The sequence below is a fragment of the Cnephaeus nilssonii genome (assembly GCF_951640355.1).
Source record: "Cnephaeus nilssonii genome assembly, chromosome: X".
Lineage (NCBI taxonomy): Eukaryota > Metazoa > Chordata > Mammalia > Chiroptera > Vespertilionidae > Cnephaeus > Cnephaeus nilssonii.
Window position 1 is genome coordinate 28166626 of NC_137071.1, and position 22236 is coordinate 28188861.

A 22236-nucleotide genomic window follows, 5' to 3' on the forward strand; every position below is an offset into this window, starting at 1 on the left:
AGTGTCTTCTGTCATAAAAAAAGGAACAAGCAATGTGCTTTGAGAACAGAAGAGAGAAAAAATTAATTTCAGCTAGAAGGTCAAGGAAAGCTTTGTTGTGGAGGCAGGAATTGAACTGGGCTTTGAAGAGTGAGCCAATTTTTATATGTGGTATTATGGTGTGGCATAGAGTTGACATCGTAAGAGGGAATTACATGCAAAAGGTTATAAGTTTGGGAATTTACATTTTGGGCTTCAGGAATCGGTTTTCATTTAGTGGTTTGGTTTGTATGGAAAGGAAGACAGAATGAGGAATACTAGACCATGAGGCGCAAATGTTAAGTTTAAAATGTTGAACTTTATTTGGTAGGCAGTGCAGAGTGAGTGAAGGTTATTACGTAGGAAAATACTGATAGGTGTGCTTTAGGAGGTTAATCCTAGCAGCTTTGTACAAGGCAGATTGGCATACTGATTAATTTTATTCTCACAGTGATCAGATGAAGAAGGTGTCATGACAGTAGGAAGGGAGTGAGGAGCAATTATCAGAGACAGGAATAATATGCTAGGATTAAGAATCTTGACTAGTGGCAATGGTGATGTTATATTCTTTCATTAGCTCAGTACAACTAATAATGTATTTGACCAGACCAGATATTGTCTATTTTAAAAATGGGCAGAGTTGGGTAACTAATATATTACTTTCTATTTTATTATTCATACTTCAGTTTGAGATTTGTCAAATGCTGGTGGCTTTTTGGTATAGATAGCATTTTTCTAGTTTTTCAATAGCTTCTGATGATCAAGTTGAAGTGTTGCTGAAAATAGAACAGTGCCCTAAGAATCTTAGATGTGGTAATTCTACTTGTATGGGTTTACATAGGATTGGACCCATTCTTGGTCAGAGTGAAGAGTAACTTGGCTGTGCAAATCCCATGGACAAGGGATGACAGGGAGTAAGTTGTCTCACCTAGGTTCCTTGGTATTTATATGTCTCTTCCACATGGTAGAAGAGTCTCTTTAAGGATTAATAGAGTAGAAGTAAGTTAGGCTCTTTTAAAACTAAAGGTTGGCCCATTTTTAGTTTGTGTTTAGAGTTCAATTGTAATTTGAGGTAGCATAATAAATTATGGACTTTAAATTCAATTATTTGGAGTTATAAAAGCCTGCGCTGTATGATCTTAGGTGTTTGATTTAACTGGACTGAAGTAACTGACTTAACTAAACTGAACCTCAGTTTCCCCATCTATAAAAGAGGGAGAATCATACTTAATGTGTAGCATATCTACAATACAGTTCAATGAGATAAAATATCTAAAGTACCTGGCTTAGTGTCAAGCACAAAGTAGGTACTCAAATGAATGTCCAATTTTCTATCTTCTCCCTCCCCAAAACCTATGCCACAAATCTTTCCAAGCATAAATATAAGAAATTATATTGATATTTTCTCATTTTAATGATATTTTAAAATAAAACTAAAGTGCTTTCCACAAAGCAAAATATATTAAAATATTTTTGAAAATAAGATGTGCAAAAACCTGGTTTCAAAATATTTTTTAGAAAACTAATCTATGTATGTTTTCCCTAGAAGCAACATCATTTTGGTTTCAAATTCAAAACATCACTGATCACATTTCTTTCCTGGGGACATTAAGAATAACACACTGTGATAATTTCCCTGCCATTTGCAAGAAATAGATAATTTCACATATGTTAGTGACAGGGGAAAACTCAGCTGAACTCAATTTTACAAGTTGTCATACAGGTGGTGGTTATTAGGAAGACTCAAATAATTATGTATATCATATGTGCAACTCTTTTCCACTTGGCTCAAGGCTTCCAAGAAACCTTTAAGAGTCATGGGAGGATACACAAAGAACAGTCCTGATTACTTGGATAGTGTTATTGCCAAAGGAAAATACTCCAACTTGGATGCTTTTCATCTGAAAATTCAGTTTTTATCAATATCAAGACAGCATAGATCTTAGTGTCAGGTGTGTTTTGTTTTGTTTTCTGGAAAGTGTCCAGGCAGCTTTCCACAGTGCTTATTTAACATAAGTCCTTCACTAATGATGGAATCTCTGGGCTGTTTAGCTCTATAAACTCAGCAGCTCCCTTACTTATTAACATGTGACTCATATCCCTCTCCATATTAATTGCCTTCTTCACCCCTATTATTGAAAATAAATGTCTTTTGTCCAGACCTCTGTCCCCTCCTATTGTTTCCAAAAATTTAATTTCTATCTATGTTGAGCCCATCTTTTCCAAACACCACCCTTATCTGTCTCCCCCTACTTCCTGCTCTGGTGCTCCTTTGAACTCTTGTTTTATGGCAAACAAGAATTGCTATTTACTAACTCTTTAAAATAGCTTTTATTTTTTTAATTAGAGTAATGTCTGTAATGCTTAAAAGGTCAAATAGTAAAAGATATATAAGAAACAGCAATTTCCTGTTCCAACCTTCTTCATGCACACCTGATCCCCCAGAGGCAATCATTTTCAACTCTTAGCTTTTTCTTCTGGTATTTAACTCCATACACCTAAATAGTATGCATATACTTATGCTGCTATTTCTTGATTTGTTGATGTTGTATGTTATCTCTTAATAACTCTGATACATAGAATTTAGTTCTATAAATCCCAATTTTTATCTAAATCAATATTCCGTGTTTGTTATTATTGACATGAAAGTATTGTTTGTTGCTGAACAATTTTGTGGTTCTTTTATTATTATAACTATTTTTTGCTGGTATTAATATTTTCCTATTTTTTATTTGTTTGGTTTTCTATGTATCTTCTGCTAATTCTTTTCTCAATGCAATTTTATACAGTTAAGTGTTCTGGTTTTTGTTGATCAATTATCTCCTCTGTTTAAAACCCTGCAATCCATATACATGAGCCCTCTTGACTTGTATTACCACTATCTACTGACCTTCTAGCCACTCTCCCCATCTTTTCATAGTTTCATTGGCAAGCTTACAATTTTCTCCATTTCCCAGTGACCCCTGACCTGGAATTATCTATGAGAACTTCACCACTCATATCAGTGGTATTTCCCACACTCTGTCCTCATGGTTCTTCATTACCTTCATTTTTTTTATTTCTACTACATCTTCAGCCCTCATAGACTGATACCAATCTTTTATTTTTCTATCATTATTCCAATAACAAATTGTCCATATGCCTTAAGTTAAATAAGACCATTACTTATATGATGGTTTAACATTTTATCTAAAGAAAAAAATAGTAGGTATTAAGTTACCTACATTTTTTAGTTGAGAAAACTGAAGTTCAGAAAGCTTAAGCAATATACTTAATCTAAAACTAGGAAGTGGAAACTCCACTTTCGGCTCCAATTTCCATTCTTTTTTCACTTAAACGCTTTGCTGCCTAGGTTTACTCATATAGAAAATTAAATTAGGGTTTTGTTTCAAGTACAGAGCTGTTGTTAGGAGTAAAGTCTTCATTTTAGAATTGTGATTGTTATACAGTACATTCAATTCAGTGACAACATTTGTTGAAAATCTGTGTACCATGTACTGTATAATGCAACATAGTTTTACTAAAATGTCTATAGATATTAAAATAGCAGTGAAAATTTTCAGAACCTAAAATTCTGACATTTTCTCTAGCCAAGATTTCTTCTTGTGGTACAAAATAGGACACTATTTTTTTTTTACCCTATTAGCCAAATGACATTGTACCTAAAATGTATTTAATTTCACAGGGATTAATGTCTACTCGATTAACCATGATCTCAGTCAGTCTAACAGTTATTAACTGTCCCAAATCTAAGCAAAATAAATGAATCAGTAACCTTATTTATCTAAAATGTTATCATAGTGTGGTGAAAGTCTGGGAGGGGCGGGTGCAGGGTGGAGAGGTTCAGTGGGGGAAAAGGGGGACATCTATAATACTTTCAACAATAAAGATAAATTTAAAAATAAATAAATAAAATAAAATGTTACCATATCATTATGAGCTTTGGGGGGATAATAAATCTATACATTGTAAATCTTTTATTAATACTGATGTTTTTTGTTTTTATGTAACAAAAAGTCACTACCCACTAAGGTCTAAGCAGAACAAACTTTGTTACTTAACATGTCCATGACCTTTAAGAGGAGTAGGCATTTATATATGATACCTTTTCTATAACATGGCATTTTAAGCACTTTATAATCTGCTGAATAACCCTTCTAAATAGGTGAAAAATGCACACACTTAAGCCAGTTACCTAGTGGTAATAAATTTAATTAAGCCAACACCCTATACTACTGGGTTGTGACTGTATCCTGCTTACAAACTATCCCTAGTCCTGAGCAACATTTCTCACAAATGTGTGCCATTAAGTTTGAGAGGAAGGAGCAGGCAAGAATATTTAGATAACTCAGCCAAAATCTGTAACTATTCTGTACCTACTATCTGCAGGCCTCAATTATCACTACCATTAAACTTTGTAAATATGGTTGGTCAAAAGTATCATCTTTAAATATGAAAGTTAATATAAAGTAAATGGTAGCAAGAAATTCCACTCCTGGAATATCATAGACCACAAATAAGAAACAAAACCCCAAACTGGAACCAGGACAAGAACTTCCAAGGCAATAGTGAGGTGAGGCCCAAGTTTTCTCTTTACAAAGTACTTCCTTTCTACAAATTATCTGAGAAATGATCACTAATTTATGTCTGCTTTCATACCTAAATATTGTTGCCTTGCCTTAGGTTTGTGGCAGCAATTCTAATCAAAGTTTTTTGAGGGTTGTTTTTGTTTTTTTTACCTACAATCAGAGACAAGATGTTGGATTGCTTGGCCATTATTATAGTCAAATAATTATCTAATTAAATCTTTAATTTGTTGTAATGTTTTGAGAAATATCACATTTTGCATATTTGGAAACAACTACTCTTCAATACAGTTTGTATCTCTTTCCTGTTTATATATAAAAAGTTAAATCTATTATCCAAAATTGACATTCAAAATAGCTCTCATTCCTTAGGCAGAAGAGTAGATATGTGGTATGCACATATCTCAAATACCTTATCAACTCACTATTGTCACAGAAAGACAACCTCTACCCATTTTTCTACCATTATTCTGACCCCAAACTCAAGTTGGCTTGGGAGGCTCCCTATATTGGCTTTTTAAAGGTAACCAGAGGATGGCTCTTATTACTCTCAGTTTGTAGATTACATTTTCATGGTGTCATGTCATTTTATTATAAATTTTTCATTATTCCTCTTTGAGAATTAAAAAAATGTGTTAAAATATATATGAGCATGACTTAGAGCAAATTCTAAAAGACATCTCAAAACACTCCTACAAACAGTTAAAATAAAACTAAGAAGCTCTAAAGACCTGTGATTTAGTAAATGGAAAATATTGTGAACTGGCACATCACAGTTCATGGTTAGAAAATGTCATCTTATTGTTGAGCATAGTCCTGTCAAAGATTTAACAGTAGATTAGAAGCTGACTTCTGCCTGTCCTCTCTCCTCCAAACTTTTGAACTCAACTCTTTTTTGGATTTTACTGAGTGTTACTCAAATGTTATTGTAAAGTGTAAGTTGTACAAAACTGAGAATGAATATATACACAAAGGAGTGAAATTGTGTTCCCTTCTTTTCCACCTTGACATGTCTTTTGCCAAAAGAAATTATTATTTAATTCTAATGCTCTTACCTTTTCTCTAGCTGATTAAAATTTATTATTTGAATTTCAGGCATACTTAGCATAGTTTCAAACTAATAAAATCAAACAACTAACCTCCAAAATAACGCAGTTAGGAAGATTGGAATTGCAATGAAAATAAACAGAAGAGGTCATCTGGGGAGGCAATATTGTTTAGTGGTTACAAGACAGCATTACTTCATTTAATATTTACACAAAGTTTACAGCACAATGCCTGGCACATGGTAAGAGATTAATAAACAGTAGTTATTAATATAATTTCTCAAAATAAAATCACTTACCTTTAGTAACTTTTAACACTGCTTTCTAAATATGAAACAAACACAATGTTAATATAAATCATTCCTTGTCCTGAGCTCTGTGATTCTCTATTTAGGTACCTACATTTTCCACCACATCGAAGTCACATTGAGTAAAAGTTTTAGTAATGGCATTAAGATTCATGTGGGTGAAGACTTATGTACATAAAAGGTCTACTAGTATGAAGTGCAATGCTAGGAAAATATTTGTGCAAAAAGAAATAAATATTTCAAGACAATTTGAAATGATGGAAGTACTATGTCAAATGAATCAAACTTGAAGGAAAAAAGGAAGAATTTTCACATTATGATGAAGGGATTATAATCCCCTATTAGAAAAAAATGTGCAAAACACTAAACATATCAAATTAGTTGTTTGGAGATTCTAACAGGGAGCTCAGTACTTCAATATCCTTGGCTAAATAAAATCTTTCTACTTGGAAAACTTAGTTTTAGAAGGGGCAGGAAAATGGTATCTATTTGGCCAGCAACAGCAAGGATCAATGGAATGACATTGACATGATAGCTAGATTTTCCTCTTATCCAGTTAAGCTTGATTTTTTTTTCTTTTAAAAAATGCTTTTTTATTGATTTCAGAGAGAGGGAGGGAGAGGGCGAGATAGAAAAATCAATGATGAGAATCACTGATCGGCTTCCCCCTGCAGGCCCTCAACTGGGGATGAAGCCTGCGACGTGGGCTTGTGCCCTGACTAGGATTTGAACCTTGACTTCCTGGTTCATGGGTCCATGCTCAACCACTGAATCACACTGGTCAGGCTTGACTTTTTTTTTTTCCTTTCAATTACAGTTTACTTTCAATATTATTTTGTATTGGTTTCCTGTGTATAGCATACTGGTTGGTTAGACAATCATATACTTTACAAAATGTTTCTCCTGATATTTCCAGTACCCACCTGGCCCCATACATAGTTATCACAATATTATTGACTATATTGCCTATGCTGTACTTTACATCTTGTGACTATTTTTGTAACTACCAATTAGTACTTCTTTATCTCTTCATTTTTTTCACCCAGTTCCCCAAGCCCCTTTGGCAACCACCAAACAAAATTGCAACAGAAACAAACATAGAGAGCAGACTCAGTTTGGTGACTATATAGATGGTCCATAAGGGAGAAATGGATGAATGAAATATAAAATCAGAAGTATTCATGATTACTCTGAATACAGATTTGCTTAATTAGACCTTTGTTTCCCGTGGGGGCTTGTTGTTAAGAATCTGTCTCCCAAGATCTAGAAATCTAGGTAGAACTCAAATATCAGTTTCCAACTCTACAAGGAGTTCAGGTTAGTTGCTATAATTACTGGTCTGAACTTAGGGAAATGGGTAAAAGGGATTACTATGATATTGTTGAGGAAATGTTGCCTATGCTCTTTTATGCCTTTTTTCTTTATCTTTTCTTTTATTCTTAATCATTCTTAGTTAGCTGCTTTAAGAGAGAAACCTGCAAAAAAAAAAAAAGAACTTTTTCCAGAATCAGCTAGTATCTGGGGTCACTTCTAACCAGGTAGATGACTTTCAATTTAACAAGTACTTAATGAGCAACTATAGAGTGTTCAATAAGTTTTGTGCTAGATACTATGGGATATACCAAAAATATGATTCATTCTTTTACTCTTAAGTTTGCTTATTTCTTTTAGGTAGGGAGAGGGTGCTGGGAGAATAAGATTTACATGTGTAAAATAATATGAAAAAATTCATAACAAAAACAGATCCAGAGACAGAGAAACATTGATCAGACAGTCAAACCTCAGAGGGAAGGTAGGGGAGGGTTGGGGTAAGGGGGAGAGATCAACCAAAGGACTTGTATGCATGCACAGACAACGGGGGGGGGCGGTGAGGGCATATGTGGGGGGGATGGGGAGGCTAATGGAGGGATGAGGACACATATGTAATAACTTAATCAATAAAGAAATTTTAAAAAATTCAAGATATTTGAGCACAAAGAGCTAAATTGAATTATCTTGTTGGCTAGAATAGTTTCAGTTTTCATGGTGGCAGTGGATCTTGAGATGTATTTCAAAAGATGGGTAATATTTGGATACACAGCAATTGTTGAAGAGTATTCGAAGTAGCAAAAATGTGAGTAAAGTCTAGAAGCCAGAATAATGTGATGTATGCCCTGGAAAGTGTAATCTACTATTGCTGGAACAGAGAACATGTTGGGAAATAGAATATATTATTATGGTCATGTAAACTTTTAAAGGTTTTATATTGAATACATACAACTTATTAATTCTGTGACATTTTAATATACTGTGTAATGAAGACTACTCTGTTTAGGAAACAATCATTACTTCTCTAAGAAAGTAACTTGAAAGGGTACATGGACAAGATAACATTGTAATGTATTCATTCAGACCTTTAAAAATGTGAAAAATGTATATCTTAATACAAACATGATCATACTATACTATATATTGAGTATGGCTTTTCCCCATTTATCTTTATTTTATAAATGGATTATAATATCACAGACATAATTATGAATGCTCATCTTTGTTTATTTTGCAATCTTTCCATTTGCCTCAGCATGCATGATTTTTTAGGGTCTGCATCCAGAGGATGGGTTGAAAAGAAAATATCATTGGTCAAATCTGAAGTATATTTATCATACATATACTTAGGAATATGTGTGTTTATAGGGCACCTTTGGTCCCACATGCAATATCAAAGATAGTCTGAAATGCAGCCTAAGTTATTAACATTTGTTGTTTTAGAGGTCAGAGGCAAGGTGGATAAAAATGTAGAAAAAATTGGGACCAAACAACATAAAGTTATTAAAATAGATCTTATTTAGGATATTACTCAGAGTATTTTGCGTTTAGGATTTCAAAAGTGTCCTGGGTCCAAGAATTTTCTACATTTGGCCCTATGTTACTCTTTCCAATGTCAAATTGATTGGCTATTCAATCCAAATAATAAATGGAGGGACTCCAATAAGAAATACATAAAAACACATTACATTGAAAAGGCTTATTTAATCTAACTTTAAGATATACTAATAAATCAAACTTTCACTGAGAAGATGCAATTCCAAATGAAATTAATTCTTCTATAGTCAGTATAATTCAAATAATTCACATTTTCTTTTCCAAAATGGGACAGATAGGTAAGCCATGTGGTGATAATGTGCAATTCAGAGATTTTTATTTACTTGTTTTACTGCTTTACTTAAGCATCTATGTTCCAGAATTTTTATATAAATTATCCAAGTTTTGCATTTATTAGGTCACTTAGACTTGTATGAAATGAAATTTAAAATGTTATCACAATGTTGCTTTACTTTAAATTCATCCTATATTGAAAAATGTATACCCCAGTGCAAAAAAATTGTGGCTTGATTCATGAGATGACTTCGTAATTAGTTACTTGTATTAATAGTTATTTCATGTTTTTCATTTCATATCAAAACATCTGTGAATTTAGAAATACTTAATATTGTTTATAATTGAGGTTGATGTTTTCTTCAGGTGATAATTCAGGACGATGGCCCTGAAAAATTGGATCCCAAATATTTTGGAGAGTTACTTGCTGATCTAAACCGCAAAAATGCAGATCTATATCACTGCCTGTTAGAACATTTGCAGAGAATTGGAGGAAGGTATGGTTAATATACTATTTGCCTTGATAATGTACCTAATCAAACATTTATAATACTCTAGTATTTTTAACAGACTATTTTAGAGCCTTTTTAGGTCCACAGCAAAACTCTAGTGCTTTTAATGGAGAAACAGCACAATTATATATGCAGATATAGCAAATGTTTCATTTTAAGAGTTAATTTACTTTATGAAAATCATCAAAGAGATCACATAAGCCCTTCTAGGATGAGTAAAAAATTCTATATACGTTCTTTGTATTTTGATGGCAAATGCAGCATCTTGGGCAAGCAGCTCAAAAAATGCATGATAAACTTATAACTTATTTTAAGATATTACATTGATGGTACAAGATCCGATCCTATTGCTAGCACATGATTCCCATCTTCAAAGCTATGTGTTCATTACTGTTTATACTAATCAGCACATTCTCTGATTACCCAAACTACTGTTTCACAGATTCATCCATTTGTATAAGTCACATACCTTAAAACCTTCCCCCTCACTCTGAGTAGTTAATTATTTATTGTCTACTATGTACTACACTCTGTGCTTTTTAAATATTATCTAATTGACACAGTTACCCTAGAAAGTTTCAAATGAAGACTCAAAGAGAGAAAGTTGTTGACTTAAGGTCACATACCTTCTAAGTGCTTGAGATGAATTAAAACATTTTGAGTACTCTTTAGCTATAAATTATGACTTAGCTTTTCTACAAAGTCTTCCTTAGATATTCATTTTGGTTTTGGTGCTCCTCTTCTGTACATTAATAATGTCCTGTGAATGTTTGTATCAAAGCATCACATTATCAAATCAAGAGCATATAGAGACATAATCTTAAGTACCCTGGTTCTAGATCCAGAGTTCATAGGTTGAACTCACATCCCAGCTTTTGTTACATATTAGATGTGTAATAACAGGTAATATGTTTAACCTCTCTGTTTCTTGGTTTCTTCATTGGTAAAATAGGAGTTATAATAAATAATTCTTATCGCATAGATTTCTTATAAGCAATAAATGATGCAAGACATATACTTACAAGCAGCATCTGCATCATGTGAGAGCTTGGAAACAGACCTACAGAATGAGAAACTCTGAGGGTAGTGCCCAGCAACAAGCACCCCAGAGGATTCTGATACATTCTCAAGTTTGAGAAGCATTTGACCTGGAGCAGCATTTTCAACCAGTATGCCGCAAGAATTTTCAAAACATGCAATACCGACTGTTTAGTCAGGAGCACTGACCTCTTTCCCTTATATTGTCAAATAAACACATATGTAATACCTTAATCAATAAAGAATAAAATAATTAAAAATGACAACAATCAACACAACAGTAGCCATCCAGTGTGAATGAATCAAAATTATACCGATATTTTTGTCGGAATGGCAGAAAATAGAATATATATTTTTGGTGTGCCACAGAATTTTAGTAATTAGTTTATGTGTGCAATGAGATTAAAAAGATTGAAAATCGCTGACCTAGGGCTACCAAAGTGGCAAAATCTGGGGCTAGTACCTATACTCTGAGAGCCTTTCTCTTTGGGCAAATCACTTAACTTTTCAATACTAGGTATGTATTCCAAAATGTTTAAAATATTGCTGACAATTTTAAGAAATTATAAAAAATTTGAATCATCAAATTTCAAATGTCACAGAATTTAGACCAATTTTATGTTGTGCAAATTTTGCCTTGAAACAATTATGTTTGTATAAAGTACAAGATAATACTTGTGTTTTGTATTGCCCCAAAAGAGTTCAGAGCATGTGGCCTTGACAAAGTCTCTACTAAATAAAGATTTACAGAATTAGAGTTCAATATATTCTAAATTTATTAGTCTCATACTAAATATAAGTAGAAGAAGTAGCTAGACAAGGAAAGTTCAGTTATTTCATAATAATCATCCAGGTAAATTTTAATCTGAGGTCTTTAAAGAACTTTCATAAATATACATGGATGACCTAAATGTGTAATTAAAGACTGCAAAACTTTTAATTTAATTCCTAGAGTAGCTAAAAATAACAAAAACCAAATTGAAAGCTAGCATCCGCAATATTAGTAAACTCTCCAGGATGGAGAGGTGTTTATATGTTTCTGTTTGTCATAAGGTTGTCAGTTTCTTTCTCTTCGTTCTTTCCCTCTTTTCTTCCTTTCTCTCTCTCTCTCTCTCTCTCTTTTTTTGTTTTGTTTATTTTTCCATGTTACATTTCTTTCTACCTAGGAGATGAGATGGTATAAAGTGAGTGCCACTCTATCCCCCCCCCCCCACCTCCCGCAGTGTAATTCTAGACACCAACTCCCAGTGCTGAATAGAGATGTAATCCACAGTGACCTTTCCACCTCCCTGCTCTGCTCTTTTTCCTTTCTCCCTCCCTCCCCTTTTGTCTCCACTTTTCTTTCCAAATTACAATTCAGCAAGGAGTGGGCTCCAGGGTCAAAATTAAGGAAAGCTGTTTCATGAAACCATTCTGGTTACTGTTTAATATTCCAGTGTTTCTTGCTTTATTTCTTTGTATTATTTTCTTATTTGTAGAAAAAAGTAAGGGACTAGAGACCTGTGTACTAGTTCGGCATTGGAATTGCAATTTTAATAAAGTGGTGATTCCAGTTATCAGTAGTGCAAGACTACTAAAACTGCATTGTGATTCATATTTTAACTTGTTTTACCTTCCAATATATGCATGTGATTATTTTAGTAAAACATTAAATAAGTAGAAGATACTTCATTTTGTTTGGCTATGGCCTCCCCACAATTTCTATTTTGGAAGGCAACAAAGGAAATACCACATGCATACATGTATACATACATGCATATGATTGCACATATGCAGTCATGTCTTGGGAAATGGAATCTTCAGTTCTTCTCCACATTAGCTTGCATATTTTTCTAAACGCATGTAAGAGGTTTTGCCCAATGAGTGACCCATTTATTTCAATTAGCAATATATTACTCATAAGCTAATGTGAGTAATTGTAATATAAAATTTTAATTTTAATATATTAATTTTAATATATTAAAATATAATAATTTTAATTATAAAATTTTGGTCATGCTGCTTAAGGTCTGTCCCTATGAAAATATTCAAATACCCTTTAAACTTTGTCTCTGCCATTTATACTGTAGTGTATATTGAATAAATTTCTCAATCTTGTTTTGCAAGTCTGGATTTTGATAAAACTTGAAATCACTGGAATCAGCATTAAAAAGGAGCAATACAAAGAGAAAGGGGAGGTATAAATAGAGAACAACTATTATCATTATTTATTCATTCAGGCAGTATTTATTGCCAAGCACCGAGGACTTCAACATCCAGACTCAAACAGACTGGTGTTAATGATGGTAGTAACCAATTCTGCATATTCTATTGGTTTGTTTTGGGTATTGTTTATTTTTAACAGATTAGCTAGTTACAAGAAAATTATCTTTACATTTGTGAAGTGACATTTCAGTTATTTAAAAAAAATTATTTGGACTATAAATTGAACTGGTACTATTATGATATATTGAAAAGTGAGATAAAGTAATTAAAATATTAGCATTTATGTATGATCAGTGTATATATTTCCCTAAGGTTGTCCATCTTTTTTTTCATTCTTGCAGCAAACAAGACTTTGAGTCCACAGATGAGGTAAGTGTAAAAAGAGTTAAACATCAAATATGGAACAAGAAATAATGATAATTTTTCTTTTAACATGAAATAGCCATTTATATCTTTGTAATGGCTGTCAAAGCAATAATCTTAAATAATTCACACAAAAATGTTTTATCAGCTGTCACTTTATGATTTAATTTGTCTTTGCTTATCAGAATATTTAAAATTTAATTGACCACATATTCTCTGCTTTATAAAACTAAAATCTACATTAACTAAATAAAGAGCAAATTCAGTTTTAATGTACTTTGAAACCTTGTATGTTATATGACAAATAGCAGCTCAAAGCATTTTTTCAAATATTACTTCTATTATATATGCAAATTTTGTTAATAATTACTTTTAATAGAATAAATCATAAAATAGAGAACGAATAGATTTCAATGTAACAAAGCACAATGGCCTCCTTTGTGCTAATTTTTATCTTTGTTTCCAATTTATTGATATACTGTATTTATTTCATTTTTTTTCAGTTAGCTTTAAATTGCCTTTAAAAATACTGACTTTAATACAGCCTCTCACTTAAAATTAGCTCAAGATTCTCATTGTTGCTGTGGCAGTGTCATCTTTAAAAAATCACCACAGCTCTGTGTAAATTTTCATAAACCCTTAATATTATTTTATTTCTCCAAATTTTCATTGTTTAAAATTACCCTCTAAAATGTCATATCTAACACACAACAAAACTTCCAGAAGGTTTTAGAGAGGTACTGAAGTAAAGTGTTTAATGGGATTTAAGAAGCCATCCTCTTATTCTGATTTTTTAAATTTTTTTTATTTTTTAATCCCTCACCCTAAGATATGTTTCTACTGATTTGAGAGAGAGAGAGAGAGAGAGAGAGAGAGAGAGAGAGAGAGAGGAAGGGGGAGAGCGAGAGAGAGAGCGAGCGTGTGAGAGAGTGAGAGCGAGAGCGAGAGCGAGAGAGAGAGAGAGAGAGAGAGAGAGAGATGAAAGAGAAAAATGGATTGGTTGCGTCCCATATGTGCCCCAACCAGGGATCGAACCCGCGAACTTTTGGTGTACAGGACAATGCTCCAACCAACTGAGACCAGGGCCATCATCTTGTTTTTAAATTGCTCTTTTGAAAAAATAACAATGGACCATTTGGTTGTCCAAAGCTTTTCCCTAAAGTGCCTGAAATTGAGGGTTCTTCCCATGGTGTGTGTAGTATAATCTATTTTTTTAAATATTTTTATTGATATCAGAGAGGAAGGGAGAGGGAGAGATAGATACATCAATGATGAGAGGGAATTATTGATCGGCTGCCTCCTGCACCCTCCGCCCCCGCACTGGGGATGGAGCCCACAACCCGGGCATGTGCCTTTGACCGAAATTGAACCCGGGACTCTTCAGTCTGCAGGCCAATGCTCTATCCACTGAGCAAAACTGGCTAGGGCTATTTTTTAAAAGTAAGAACTGATAAGGCTAGAAATGAAATTTGTAGCAACTATTACATGAAAAGTGAAGTAAGTTTTTGATGTCCCTAAAAATAAGCCCAATGCACAAGTCTGTGGACTGCTGACCCTAAGATTAAAATAATAATGTGTAACTGTTCAATGGATAAGATTCTCTTTTCTTACAGTCAGAAGACATTGAATCCTTGATTCCTAAAGGATTGTCAGAGTTTACAAAACAGCAAATTCGCTATATTTTGCAGGTGAGATGGTGTCAAGAGTGGGTGTGAGAACAACACTAACAAACCTTTAGGTTAGAATGGTTCTCTTAATTAATAACAGAAATTTTCGAATAAAAATCCTTTTTCACAAGAATTGATTATACTGTATTTTGATTTTAAAAGGATTATATTATATTTTGATCAGATCACAAATGCAAGTAGAATATGACTAACATATAGGAAAGCATTCAAGAAATACAGGGTGAGGCAAAAGTAGGTTTACAGTTGTGAGTATGTGAAACACAGAGTTTATTCTTATATTATTTATTTATTTATTTATTTATTTATTTATTTATTACTGTATTATTTTCCATACGAACAACTGTAAACTTACCTTTTGCCCCATCCTGTATTACTCCTCAATGTGGAATGCCTTTAGTCTCTCCTCTCTGCTGTAGCAAAACCTGACTTATATCTGTTGCCCTCCTCTTCTCCATTCTGCTTTCTACTCCTCCCCATCTTACTCCTGCCAGTGAGAGATGGAAAAGCAAGTGCCGTGCTTTTCTTAAATTGTGGAAGGCTGGAGACCACTGGAGTAGTAAATTCCAATACAATGAAGGGAGAGAGAGAGACCAAGATAGGTGCTGTGGGACTATGACTAAAAAGAATACATGTGTTTACAAAAATGGGTTCTGAAGACAATATCTAAATTTGATAGTTGGTCTCAAACTTTTGTTTATCCAAATTTTGGACCTGGTATTATATTTGTAAAAATTAAACGAAATATTATTTTTAGTGGTACACATTCTGTATAATAGACAGTGGTATGGGGAACACATATGCTCTGCAGAACCTGAATCTTGGAGACATTCTTAATATTATCTCTGGAGGTGGGATGCTCATCTAAAGTGCATTCATGATCTATTTCTGAAAAAAAAAACACAAAAAACAACTAAACCCCTTCTGTGAATTTTTGCATCTAAGATTATGAGAGACATTGGTTTGTAGTATTCCTTTCCTGTATTGCACATATGCAGTTAGTTTTGTCGTCAGGATAATAATAAAACTAGCTTCATAAAATGAAATGAGGAGGGGTTCTTCCTTTTCTATTTTCTAGAAGATAGTTATAGACTTGGTATCAAGTTTTATTCTGTTTATTTTTTTAAATTTATTGTTGAAAGTATTACAGATGTCCCATTTGTTTGTTTTTACCACTGACCCCTTCCACCCCACACCCGCCCCTCTCAGGCCTTAACTACTCTATTGTCTGTGTCCATTTATGCATATAAGTTCCCCAGTAAATCACTCCCCACCCCCCAACTCCACCTTCCCTCTGAAATTCATTAGTCTGTTCCATGCTTCTATGACTCTGGGTCTATTTTTGATCATCAGTTCATTTGGTTTATTAGATTCCATATATGAGTGAGATCATGTAACACTTATCTTTCTTTGACTGGCTTATATCACTTAGCATAATACCCTCCAGTTCCATCCATGCTGTTGCAAATGGTAAGAATTCTTTCTTTTTTGCAGCTGCATAGTATTCCAAATGTGCCACAGCTTTTTTATCCACTCATCTGCTGATGGGCACTTAGGCTGTTTCCAAATCTTAGCTATTGTAAATTGTGCTACTATGAGCATAGGGGTGCATATATTCTTTCTTTTTTTTATTCTTTATTGATTAAAGTGTTACATGTCTCCTTTTTCCCCCATTGACTTCTCCCCAGCCACTCCCACCCCCCAGCACATGCCCTCACCCCCTACTCTCTGTATCAATTAGTTAAGCTTATATGCATGCATACAAGTCCTTTGGTTGATCTCTTACTCCTCCCCATCCCCTGCCTTCCCTCTGAGGATTGAGGGTCTGTTCCATGCTTCTCTGTCTCTGAATCTATTTTTGTTCATCAGTTTATGTTGTTCATTATATTCCACAAATGACTGAGGTCATGTGATATTTATTTTTCTCTGCCTGGCTTATTTCACTTAGCATAATGCTCTCCACATCCACCCATGTTGTTGTGAATGGTAAGAGTTCCTTCTTTTTTATAGCAGCATAGTATTCCATTGTGTACATGTACCACAGTTTTCTAATCCACTCATCTGCTGATGGGGACTTAGGCTGTTTCCAAATCTTAGCTATGGTAAATTGTGTTGCTATCAATATAGTGGTGCATATATTCTTTCTGATTGGTGTTTTGAGTTTCTTAGAATATATTCCTAGGATAGGGATCACTGGGTCAAATGGCAGTTCCATTTTTAATTTTTTGAGGAAGCTCCATACTGTTTTCCACAGTGGCTGCACCAGTCAGCATTCCCACCAGCAGTGTACTAGGGTTTTCTTTTCTCCACATCCTTGCCAATACTTGTCATTTGTTGATTTGTTGATGATAGCCATTCTGACAGGTGTGGGGTGATACCTCATTGTTGTTTTAATTTGCATCTCCCGGGTGATTAGTGACTTTGAGCATTATTTTTTCATATGTCTCTTGGACTTCTGTATGCCCACTTTGGAGAAGAGTCTATTTAGATCCTTTGCCGATTTTTTATTGGATTGGTTGTTTTCCTTTTTTAAAGTTGTATGAGTTCCTTATATATTTTGGAAATTAGCTCCTTATATCAGATATGTCATTGGCAAATATATTCTCCCATGCAGTGGCTCTCTTTTTTATTTTGATGTAGTCCGATTTGTTTATTTTCTCTTTAGTTTCCTTTGCCTTAGGTCCTAGGAAATGTATCAGTAAACATATTGCTATGAGAGATGTCTGAGATTTTGCTGCCCATGGCTGCTTCTAAGATTTTTTTTTTCAATTTTTTTATTAAGGTATTATATGTGTACATATCTTACCATTGCCCTCCCCACACCCCACTCCCATATATGCCCCCACCCCCCAGAGTTTTGCATCCATTGGTTATGCTTATATGCATGCATACAAGTCCTTTGATTGATCTCTTATCTCCCCCACCTCTCCCTAACCTTCCCCTTGTAATTTGACAGTCTGTTTGATGCTTTACTGTCTCTGTATCTATCTTTTTGTTCAAGTTTATAATGTTCTTTATTATCCATAAATGAGTGAGATCATGTGGTATTTTTCTTTCATTGACTGACTTATTTCACTTAACATAATGTTCTCCAATTCCTCCCAGGTTGCTGCAAATGATGAGAATTCCTTCTTTTTTATGGCAGCATAGTATTCCATTGTGTAGATGTACCACAGTTTTCTGATCCAGTCATCTGCTGACGGGCACCTAGGCTGTTTCCAAATCTTAGCTATGGTGAATTGCGCTGCTATGAACATAGGGGTGCATATATCCTTTCTAATTGGTGTTTCTAGTTTCTTCGGATATATTCCCAGGAGTGGGATTACTGGGTCAAATGGGAGTTCCATTTTCAGTTTTTTGAGGAAACTCCATATTCTTCTCCACAGTGGCTGCACCAGTCTGCAATCCCACCAGCAGTGCACGAGGGTTCCTTTTTCTCCACATCCTCGCCAACACTTGTCGTTTGTTGATTTGTTGATGATAGCCATTCTGACAGGTGTGAGATGGTACCGCATTGTTGTTTTGATTTGCATCTCTCGGATAATTAGTGACGTTGAGCATGTTTTCATGTGTCTCTTGGCCTTCCTTCTATCTTCTTTTGAAAAGATTCTATTTAGGTCTGTTGCCCATTTTTTTATTGGATCATTTATCTTCCTTTTATTAAGTTGTATAAGCTGCCTGTAGATGTTGGAGATTAAACCTTGATCAGTGATGCCATTTGCAAATATGTTCTCCCATGCAGTGGGCCTTCTTGTTGTTTTGTTGATGGTTTCTTTTGCTGTGAAAAAGCTTTTTATTTTGATGTAGTCCCATTTGTTAATTTTCTCTTTAGCTTCCATTGCCCTAGGGGCAGTGTCAGTGAAGAATTTCTTTTGGCATATGTCTGACATTTTGCTGCCTGTGGATTGCTCTAGTATTTTTATGGTTTCCCGTCTTATGTTTAAGTCCTGTATCCATTTTGAGTTTATTTTTGTGTATGGCGTAAGTTGGTGATCAAGCTTCATTTTTTTGCATGTATCTGTCCAATTTTCCCAACACCATTTATTGAAGAGACTGTCTTTATTCCATTGTATGTTCATGCCTCCTTTGTCAAATATTAATTGAGCATAGTGGTTTGGGTCAATATCTGGATTCTCTATTCTGTTCCATTGATCTATATGTCTGTTCTTGTGCCAGTACCAGGCTGTTTTGAGAACAGTGGCTTTGTAATACAGCTTGAAATCTGGTATTGAGATCCCTCCTACTTTATTCTTCTTTCTCAGGATTGCTGTGGCTATTCGGGGTCTTTTTTTATTCCAGATGAATTTTTGGAGAGTTCTTTCAAGGTATGTGAAATATGCCGTTGGTATTTTAATGGGGAGTGCATTGAATCTATAGATTGCTTTGGGTAGTATGGACATTTTAATGATGTTGATTCTACCAATCCATGAACATGGTATGTTCTTCCATCTGTTTACGTCTTCCTCTATCTCTTTTTTCAGTGTCCTGTAGTTTTCCGTGTATAGGTCTTTTACCTCCTTAGTTAAGTTTATTCCTAGGTATCTTAATTTTTTTGGTGCGATGGTAAATGGGATTGCCTTTTTAGTCTCTCTGTCTGTAAGTTCACTATTGGTGTATAGAAAGGCCATAGATTTCTTGGCATTAATTTTGTATCCTGCTACATTGCCGAATTCATTTATTAAGTCTATTAGTTTTTTGACGGAGTCTTTCGGATTTTTTATGTACAATATCATGTCGTCTGCAAATAAAGACAGCTTTACTTGTTCTTTTCCAATTTGGATGCCTTTTATTTCTTCTTCTTGTCTAATTGCAATGGCTAATACTTCCAGTACTATGTCAAACAGGAGTGGTGAGAGTGGGCATCCCTGTCTTGTTCCTGTTCTTAGGGGAAATGTTTTTAGTTTTTGTCCATTGAGTATGATGTTTGCTGTGGGTTTATCATATATAGCTTTTATTATGTTGAGGTATGAGCCATCTATTCCCACCTTGTTGAGAGTTTTTATCAAGAAAGGCTGTTGGATTTTGTCAAATGCTTTTTCTGCATCAATTGATATGACTATGTGATTTTTATCTTTCAATTTGTTTATGTGATGTATCACGTTTATTGATTTGCGGATATTGTACCATCCTTGCATTCCTGGGATAAATCCTACTTGGTCATGGTGTATGATCTTTCTGATGTACTGCTGGAGCCGATTTGCTAGAATTTTGTTGAGGATTTTGGCATCTATGTTCATGAGGGATATTGGTCTGTAATTCTCTTTCATTGTGTTGTCTTTATCTGGTTTTGGTATTAGGGTGATGCTGGCTTCATAGAAGGAGCTTGGAAGTGTTCCTTCCACTTGAATTTTTTGGAATAGTCTGAGGAGGATAGGTTTTAGTTCTTCCTTGAATGTTTGGTAAAACTCTCCTGTGAAGCCATCAGGCCCCGGGCTTTTGTTTGCCGGAAGCTTTTTGATGACTGCTTCAATTTCGTCCATAGTTATTGGCCTATTGAGCTGTTTAGATTCTTCTTGATTGATTTTTGGAAGGTTATATTTTTCTAGGAATATGTCCATTTCCTCCAGATTGTCCAGTTTGTTGGAATAGAGTTGTTCGTAGTATTTTGTAACAATCCTTTGTATCTCAGCGGGGTCTGTTGTTATTTCACCTCTTTCATTTCTGATTTTGTTTATTTGGGTCCTCTCTCTTTGCTTCTTGGTGAGCCTGGCTAGAGGTCCATCAATCTTGTTTATCCTTTCAAAGAACCAGCTCTTGGTTTTGTTGATCTTATGTATTGTTTCTTTGGTCTCTATGTCATTTATCTCCGCTCTGATCTTTGTTATTTCCTTCCTTCTGCTTACACTGGGCTTTTCTTGCTGCTCTTTTTCTAGCTCTTTGAGTTGTAGGGTTAAGTAATTTATTACCATTGTTTCTTGTTTTTTGCAATAGGCCTGTAGAGCTATGAACTTCCCTCTCAAGACTGCTTTCGCTGTGTCCCATGGATGTTGGATTGTTGTGTTTTCATTGTCATTTGTTGCCATGATGTTTTTTATTTCTTCCTTGATCTCTCTGGTGACCCAGTCCTTGTTTAATAGCATGCTGTTTAGTCTCCATGTGTTTGATTTCTTTGGATTGTATTTATTGTAGTTGATTTCCAGTTTTATGCCACTGTGATCTGAGAAGATGCTTGATATAATTTCTATCTTCTTGAATTTGAAGAGACTTTGCCTGTGACCCAGCATATGGTCTATCTTTGAAAATGACCCATGTGCACTTGAGAAGAATGTATATTCTGTGGCTTTGGGGTGAAATGTTCTGAAGATGTCAATTAATTCCATCTGGTCTAGTGAGTCATTTAGGATTGCTGTTTCTTTGCTGATTTTTTGTTTAGAGGATTTGTCCAGTGGTGATAGTGGGGTATTAAAGTCTCCTACTATGATTGTGTTGCTATTAATCTCTCCCTTGATATCCTCCAGGAGTTTTTTTATGTATTTGGGTGCTCCTATATTGGGAGCGTATATGTTTACCAGAATTATTTCTTCTTGTTGGATTTCTCCCTTTAGTATTATGAAGTGGCCTTCCTTATCTCTTGTTATGGCATTTACTTTGAGGTCTATTTTGTCAGATATAAGTATTGCTACCCCAGCTTTTTTTTCATTTCCATTTGCCTGAAAGATATTTTTCCATCCCTTCACTTTCAATCTGTGTGAGTCTCTTGTTCTGAGGTGGGTCTCTTGTAGACAGCATATATATGGGTCGTGTTTTTTTATCCATTCAGCTACTCGATGTCTTTTGATTGGAGCATTTAGTCCGTTTACATTTAAAGTTATTACTGAAAGGTATTTGTTTGCAGTCATATCTATTTTTGTGTCTGTATTCCTTCTTACCTGTTTATTTCTTCTTTTTACAGTATTCCCTTTAGCAATTCTTGCATTGCTGGTTTGGTGGTGATAAACTCCCTGAGGCTTTTTTTGTCTGCAAAGCTCCTGATTTCCCCTTCAATTTTGATTGATAGTCTTGCTGGATATAGTATTCTTGGATTCAGTCCTTTGCTTTGCAACACTTTGTATACCTCCTTCCATTCACTTCTAGCTTGTTGTGTTTCTGAAGAGTAATCATTTGACAATCTGATGGGTGTTCCTTTGTAGGTAACTCTCTGTCTCTCTCTTGCCGCCTTTAGGATTCTCTCTTTATCATTTATATTTGCCATTGAAATTATGACATGTCTTGGTGTGGGTCTTTTGGGGTTGATCCTGCTTGGGACTCTCTTTACTTGCGTAACTTTTATCTTTCCCATATCCGGGAAGTTTTCTGTCATTATTTCTTCAAATAGATTTTCTAATCCCTGCTGCTCT

At 34.5% G+C, this 22236-nt stretch overlaps 1 protein-coding gene across 3 annotated transcripts in view; it reads left to right on the forward strand.

Moving 5' to 3' along the window:
• POF1B (POF1B actin binding protein) overlaps positions 1–22236 on the forward strand; it is a gene marked incomplete at its 3' end in the record, with an annotated part of 84644 nt that overhangs the window by 37060 nt on the left and 25348 nt on the right. For all 3 annotated transcript variants that reach the window (XM_079764299.1, XM_079764300.1, XM_079764298.1), the window contains 3 exons: positions 9463–9593; positions 13193–13220; positions 14828–14902. In XM_079764299.1, the coding sequence (XP_079620425.1) occupies positions 9463–9593; positions 13193–13220; positions 14828–14902 (234 nt within the window). The remainder of the gene's footprint in view (positions 1–9462; positions 9594–13192; positions 13221–14827; positions 14903–22236) is intronic.